This window comes from Sorex araneus, chromosome 7 (genome assembly GCF_027595985.1).
Source record: "Sorex araneus isolate mSorAra2 chromosome 7, mSorAra2.pri, whole genome shotgun sequence".
Lineage (NCBI taxonomy): Eukaryota > Metazoa > Chordata > Mammalia > Eulipotyphla > Soricidae > Sorex > Sorex araneus.
Window position 1 is genome coordinate 32,785,067 of NC_073308.1, and position 7,983 is coordinate 32,793,049.

A 7,983-nucleotide genomic window follows, 5' to 3' on the forward strand; every position below is an offset into this window, starting at 1 on the left:
CAAGATTTCAAGGTATTGTGATATCACATAGAGAGAATGACAACTTCTAGAATCCCACAGATTATGACCTCAGTCTTAAACAACTTGAAATAGCTATAATAAGGCAACTTAGAGACACAGGGAAACTCAGAGAAGCAAGTGAATGAGTTCAGGATTAGCAGTAATGAGCACCAGCAATACTCTGTACCAAAGAGTTAAGCTGTAAACAACAGAATTTCGAGATATAAAGAGCATGTGCCCACATTCCTCCTGCCGTCTCGTCCTTAGCCACAAGCCCATGTTAGATGTCTTGGCTGATGGAGAGGACACCGGAAAGCAGGGACAATACAGGTATGTGTGAAGCAACCAAATGGTCAAGAGAGAAGCTGTGACTGGCAAGCCAGCTGCAAAGAGAGGGATCCAGAACGCCACTCCTGACTCACTGCACTGTCCATTCCCAGTCCACCCTCAGTTGCTCTCCTGGGGGCAGGGAAAACTCATCACTGGAGGCTGCTGCCAGTCTGTGCTGAGTTTCAGGGATCTGCCTGAAACCTCTTCTTCAAACGCATAATTCTGCTCTCCATCCTCTTCCTCACCCTCGTCGTCATCTCCAGGTTAAGACTATCAGTCTCCAAGATCAAGACCATGTTTGACCACGTCCAGCGGCTACACTACGTGGCCCTCGATGTACTCTGTGTGCTGTTGGCTGCGTTGCCATATGTGATTCTTAACTTAGAGTCTCACCCCTTCCACCGAGGATTCTTCTGCGATGATGAGTCCATCAAGTACCCTTACAAAAAGGAGACCATCCCTTTCATGTTATTAAGTGGAATAACCATTCCCTTCTGTGTTATCATCATGGTTGTCGTGGAAACCCTCAGTGTTTACTTTAAACACTTGCATTCAAACTCCTTCATCAAGAATAGCTACATCGCCACTATTTACAAAGCCACAGGGACATTTTTATTCGGTGTCGCTGCTAACCAGTCCTTGACAATCGTCGTGCAGCACTTGACAGGCAGACTGAAGCCTCACTTCTTGGCTGTGTGTGACCTAGACTGGTCGTGCATCAACTGCAGTGAGGGCTACATCGAAGACTACTTCTGTCAGGGGAATCCAAATAGAGTTAAAGAGAGCAGACTGTCCTTTTACTCAGGCCACGCGTCCTTTGCCATGTACTGTATGCTGTTCCTGGCACTTTATCTCCAAGCCAGGTTGAAGGGAGATTGGGCAAGACTCCTCCGCCCCACAGTGCAATATGCTCTTTTTGCTTTCGCCATTTATGTGGGCCTTTCTCGGATTTCTGATTACAAGCACCACTGGAGTGATGTGTTGACCGGACTCATTCAAGGAGCTCTGCTTTCCATATTAGTTGTTGCCTTTGTATCCAGTTTCTTCAAGCAGCAAATTTCTCCTTACAAAGAGAAGGAACAGGAAGACTCTCGGGCAGCTTCTCCAGAGACACCAAGAACAGAGAATCAGTACCTGAATAGTCACGAGCCTTGAAGGTGGCACAAAGAGCGCCAGCATGAAAGACCTGCTTTCCAAAGGGAAGGATTGCGACCACAAGGCAAGAGGACATGTTTTTGACTGGTGTGTAAGGCCCAAGGAGCTACTGCTGCTGCTATACCTCTTATATGTCTATGGTACCTGTGTGCATATAGTTACATTTAACACAGGGATACCAGATAGCTCTTGGTTCATTAAAAAATAAGTTTCAAGCCTTTCACTAAAACAGTGCATGTCTGTATATATATTTTACTGTAAAAATGTAACACAATCGATGAGATGAAGTATGATGAAAATCTGAACTAGAGAAAATTAACTGGAGGAATGAATGAGCAATCTTGAAACTTGTAATGATTTGGGTGGAAGAAAATAAGAAATAAGATCTAGGATTAAAAAGAAATCTCGTGATCCCATGAAGGTAGAAGTGGAGTGGAGAAGAGTGGTTTCTAGGTAATCTACTTAATTTCTTGTACCTTGAGATCCAGACATCTAAAGGTATAAAAAACATTTAAATAATTAAGATGGTTGAGGGTGGAATATAGGGAAATAGAATCAGAGTTCAGGGGAGTGAAGGGATAGTACAGAAGATGGGTGCTAGCTTGCCTTGAAATTGGTCAAGCTGGATTCAATCCTTGGTACCCAATCTGGTTCACTGAGCCCTGTGGGGAGTGATCCCTGATTGCAGAGCCAGGAGTAAATCCTGAGCATCACAAGGTGTGTCCCCCGCCAAATTTTTTTTTTAATTTTAAAGCAGAGTTCAGTCCAGGCTAACTTCATCTTACTCCCTCACCTATGCCAAGATAAACAGCAGAACTGCAGAGGTTGTTACCTAGTATGTCACTAGAAAAATAAGATAAGCTTAAGAGACAAGGAGCCAGTGGATTACAGTCTGAGAAAATCCCAGAAACAAATTCTAGAACAGCAAGCCCTAGCAAGGAGACACAGATGACAGGGTCCCAGCATCATATTTCAGAACAAGAACACATACACTACATAAAAAACTGTGCCTTCATACACTGGAGACATGTAAATGGTGTGGGGACAGGACCAAGACGTCATGATTTGGACCCAGGCATTGAGGGAATGTACAGAAGTGATTAGTAGTAAAAAAAATGACCTAACTTCACAAGAATCTGTAGTATTATATGTAATTATTTCATACAATAATTAAGGAAACAAATCCATTTTGCAGTAGCAGTGTAGATAAATTCCATAGGGAGAGGTAACATAAGGATAATGAATATCTTAGAAAATGAGCAGAGAAATGAGGAACATCAGTTTATTGAAATAATCATGAAGACCTTCCTAAGCCTGAGGATAGAATTGAAAAGAAAGCTAATATAACAACTAATTATTTAAATTTAAGGAGACCTAACCAAGATACATAATTGCAAAAGTTGTCAAGAAATCAGTGTTATGTCTACAGAAATTACGAGAAGCATATAATATGTAAAGGTATGTTAACAGGTCACACAGAATTCACAGCAGAAACTCTGCAGGCCAGGAGAGAGTGAATCACATATTCAATGAATCAAAGATAAAACTGTCAACCTTGGGGTCAAAGAGAAATTATAGGGATTAAGGCATTTCCTTTGCATATGACTGATTCAATTCATTTGCTGGCATCTCATAACTGAACACTATCAGAAGTAACTCCTGAGCACAAAGCCAAGAGTAATCCTTAGCACTGTCATGTATGGCCCCTAGACCCTCAATTTAAACAAATCCATCACTGTCACTGTCCTCCCATTGCTCATCGATTTGCTCGAGTGGACACCAGTAGCGTCTCCATTGTGAGACTTGTTACTGTTTTTGGCATATTGAATACGCCATGGGTAGCTTGCCAGGCTGTGTCATGCAGGTTAGATACTCTTGGTAGCTTGCCAAGCTATCCAAGAAGAGCAGAGGAATTCAACCCGGGTCAGCCGCATGCAAGGCAAATGCCCTACCTGCTGCACTATCGCTCCAGTTCAAACAAATTCATCATCGGCCAGAAAGATAGTTCAATGGGCTGAAGTGCGCACTTTGCATGTGGGAGCCTCAAGATTGATCCTCAAGCTTGACTTCATGATCCCAGAGCACTGTCAGGAGTGATCTTCCTAACCCACATCACAACCACTCCAAGCACAGAATATATATTCCCTGAGCACTGCAGTTTGCTCTGGCCACATGAATGTAGTCACGTGTGCATCATTAGGCTCTTGAATACTGTAATAAAAATTTAAGAGTAAAATCAAATTTAAAGAATAAAAACAGAGATACTCAAATTTGGTAGCCTTTTGGATGGAACCAAGGCAGACCCTTAATTTCCCCCCCAAAATATGGTCTATTTTATATGTATAAAATCAGACACTACAGGTGTGGGTGTTTTCTATTCCTTTAAAGTGGCGTCTAGAATACGCATTAAACTATAAGAGAGACCTTACATTACTTACAGGATAATTGTAAACAAAAGCATTTAATTAAAATATAGTTTTCTTAGAAATAATTCTGACAAATTTAATGTGGGGGGACACAGCCAGCAGAGCTCAAGGCTCACTCTTGGTGGGCTTCTGGAGCAATGCAAGGTGCCCGGGATAGAGCTCAGGTCGGCAACATGCAGGACAAACACTTTACCTGCTATGCTTTCACTTCAGCCTCCTCCAATATGCTTTAAATTTACCTTTGCATAATAAAATTCATGTATTTACATAATGTACTTACGCTTTTAATTCAGCAAATCTCACTTGTATTTGAGCAAAATTCTCATTTTGACCATATTTATCTGGAGGATGTGCTTCACTTGCTTGACTGTAATGACCAATCAATTTATTTAAAAGGCATTATTTTGGAGGTCACTGTTTTTCTCCAGTTTAAGTAGCAAATTCAACCAGTCCTCTGGGTTGTTTGCCATCATCATAATTTGGTTGACAGTTCCCGAATTATCTGAATTAGGAAACAATATATACAAAAGATGACTATACAAAGGTCAAATTGCACTTTTTCACTTCATAATTTATGGGCCCAGTATGAACATACATATTCTTTAAGATACTTTCTTAAGAAAGCATAGAAATATAAACAAATTATTTCTTCTACATCATTTATAATGGTATATTCTATTTCACGTGACTACTTTCAGATGGCCAGAGCAAACTGCAAGAAATTTTCTTTTGTTCATATATCTTTTGCACAATTTGAGCTATCACAAGGCAATCTAAAAATATCAATTTCAAATATTAAATAAGTTATTTTATGTGGAGCCAAGGAGATAATGCAGCAGGTAGGACACTTGCTTGTATGCAGCTCTCTTGGGTTAGATCCCTGGCATGTCATATGATCCCTGAGTACTACCAGGAGTAACTTCTGTTCATGTTTGGATGTGACACTCCCAAACCAAAACAACAAAAAAAAACTATATTTTTTGTTGTAGCTTGTATCCTACTATTAAATCAGTTGCATAAAGTAAAATTTGAGGCAAAAGAAATGAAAGTTGACAGAATATTAGGGAGTAGTTAACCACCTACATGTAAATGCAAATAATTTTATATTAGCTATTACACTTACAAGGAATAATTGAGAAGTAATGGATTAATGTGTGTTTATGCTAGTCTGAGGAAATATTTAAAGGAGAGTGGCTTTTCTTCTGCAGAATAAAGGGTATAAGATTATTTTGTTTGTTTGAGGGCTACGCCTGACAGTGCTCAGGGATTACTCTTGGCTCTGGCCCCAGTAATTACTCCCGGCAGTGCTTGGAAGACCATATGGAATGCTGGAGATTATGCCATCTTGCTGGTCAGGGTATAAGATGTTTAAACTAGACCTAGATATGTCTTTCTTTAGTTGTTGGGCTATGCCCAGTAATGCTTGGGGGCAACTCCTGACCCTGTACTCAGAGTTGTTCCTGACAAGCTCCTTACCCACTTTGCTGTTGCCCCCGCCTCGTAGTTAGGCTTTTCTTGCTATGGCCTCAGATTATTAAAAATATACACCAGGATAATAATTGCAGCAATAATTGGGGGTTCTTTTTATAATTTTAAAAAGTATACTCCTGGGGCCTAAGAAGTAGTACAGTGTGTAGGGTGCTTGCCTCACATATGGCAGACCTAGGTTTAATCCCCCATGTCATATGGTCCCCTGAACCCTCCAGGAGAGATCTCTGAGTGCAGAGCCACGAGTACACTCCAAGTACTGCCATATATATGTGGCCTCAAAACAAAAAATCCAAAAATGCATATTCCTATAAAAGTTTATATATATATATATATATATGTGTGTGTGTGTGTGTGTGTGTGTGTGTGTGTGTGTGTGTGTGTGTGTGTATGTATATACATGATCAAGGCCCTACTCCACACTTTCGGATGAGCCTCATGCATCAAGGAACTGGCAGAGGAACCCAGGTGTGTGGGACCTGGGGCTCAGACCTCCAAGCCTGCTCGGATCGGAACTGGGCCTCTTCCACCCAGATTCCCCATTTTCCAGTAGCTAGGCAGTCACACCAACACCCAAGGACTGCCCCTGGCGCCATGTAATCCCACCAATGGCCAACATTCACAGACTTAAAACCAAGCTCCCGACATCTTATAGCTTAGTTCTCCATCTGGGAGAGCCTGGCAAGCTACTGAGAGTTTCCTGCCCACATGGGAGAGCCTGGCAAGTTCTCCATGGTGTACTCATGTGCCAAAACCAGTAACAATGATGGGTCTCATTCTCCTGACCCTGAAAGAGCCTCCAGTGTGGTACCATTGAAAAGGACAAGTAAAAAGGCTTCTATAATCTCAGAGTTAGGACGAATAGAGATGTTACTGAGACCATTCGAGAAATTTGATGATCAACGGGATGATGATGATGGTAATGATGAGCATTATAGGGTGTGGCCCCCAACCAAAACTGCCAGCCAAGAGTACTCTATTTGACCAAAGAAGCCTCACATGTGAAGAAGATAGAACTAGGCTTTCCCAGATTAAGCTTTAAGAGATTCAACACTATTCAATATCCCTTTAAAAAATTCTGAAAGTAGCTTTTCCATATAAATAAAAATATTAAGTTCAAAAAGTAAACAAAACACAACTGATAACATCAGAAAGATACAGCTCTATCTCAAAACATAGCATTACATGCCAACTTGTAGAATAAATTTAATAGGATATTAAAACTCACTAATGAAAAACATTGTTTTCCAAAGTTCTCAATGTATGAAAGTACAACTTATGAAAAACAATATGAAAATTGATACTGTAAAAGATATAACATGTATATGCAAATTAAGACAACAGAGTTAAAAACATTTGATGTTAGATGTTTTATATAAACCAAAAGGTAACCATACACAAGCACCTGAAACAAAGACACAAAGCACATATAAAGAGAAAAAGGAAACACTATTGACATATATCAGAATGACTATTAACAGAAATATAAGTACAAAGAAATAAAGAAGAGGGCTCTGGAGAGATAGCACAGCGGATAGGGCATTTGCCTTGCACGCGTCCGACCCAGGTTCGATTCCCAGCATCCCATATGATCCCCTGAGTACCGCCTGGGGTGATTCCTGAGTGCAGAACCAGGAGTAACCCCTGTGCATCACTGAGTGTGACCCCCAAAAAGCAAAAAAATAAAAATAAACATAAAGAAGCTATAGAACAACAACAAAACACAAGATAAAATGGGAATAGGAACTATCATCTATCAATATTTACTGTAACTGTGAAAGAAATGAACTTACCTACCCAAAACAGTGAGTGATGTATTAAAAATTAATTCCCCGGGGCTGGAGCGATAGCATAGCGGGTAGGGCGTTTGCCTTGCATGCGGCTGACCCGGGTTCGAATCCCAGCATCCCATATGGTCCCCTGAGCACTGCCAGGAGTAAATCCTGAGTGTAGAACCAGGAGTAACCCCTGTGCATCGCCGGGTGTGACCTAAAAAGCAAAAAAAAAAAAATTAATTCCCCACTATACAACAGCTACAATACACCCACTTAGATTATAATGACAGAAAAAATGAAGGAATGTAAAATTATACACCAGAGACTGGCAAAAAAAATAACAGCTATACTTAGATAAAAATAAGATTTTCAGTTAATACAAGTAAACAGCAAAGATAAATATTGTATGGGAACAAAAGTATTGATCCAACTAGAAGACATAACATATATACACCCAACATGGCATTATAAGGAAACATAAATCAAATATTAGCAGACCTAAGAGGAAACATGACAACACTATAATAGTGGCAAACTTTGAACACTCCAATTACATTAGTGAATACATCACCCATGCAGAAAATTCAAAGAATCAATAGCCATAAATGACAAATTAGACAAATTAGAATCACATTTACAGAACACTCTACCTCAAAACCCCAGAATACAGGTTCTTCTAAGTAGATATAGAATATTAATCAAGATTAGATGATAATAGAACACAAAACAAGTTTTAATAAATGCATAGGAATTATAATCATCTTAGGTATCTTTTCTAATCACATTGGTATGAAACTGGACATCAAAGG

The 7,983-nt window shown here is 40.0% G+C and overlaps 1 protein-coding gene across 1 annotated transcript; it reads left to right on the plus strand.

Moving 5' to 3' along the window:
- The first annotated feature begins 624 nt into the window (after positions 1-624).
- LOC101552463 (phospholipid phosphatase 1-like) lies at positions 625-1,485 on the plus strand. The gene has a single exon (XM_055144940.1). The coding sequence runs from the start codon at positions 625-627 to the stop codon at positions 1,483-1,485; it is 861 nt and encodes a 286-aa protein (XP_055000915.1).
- Positions 1,486-7,983: the final 6,498 nt, after the last annotated feature.

Bases quoted from the DNA above. Each gene is read 5' to 3' on its own strand.
- LOC101552463 (XM_055144940.1), top strand. From the start codon at position 625: ATGTTTGACCACGTCCAGCGGCTACACTACGTGGCCCTCGATGTACTC.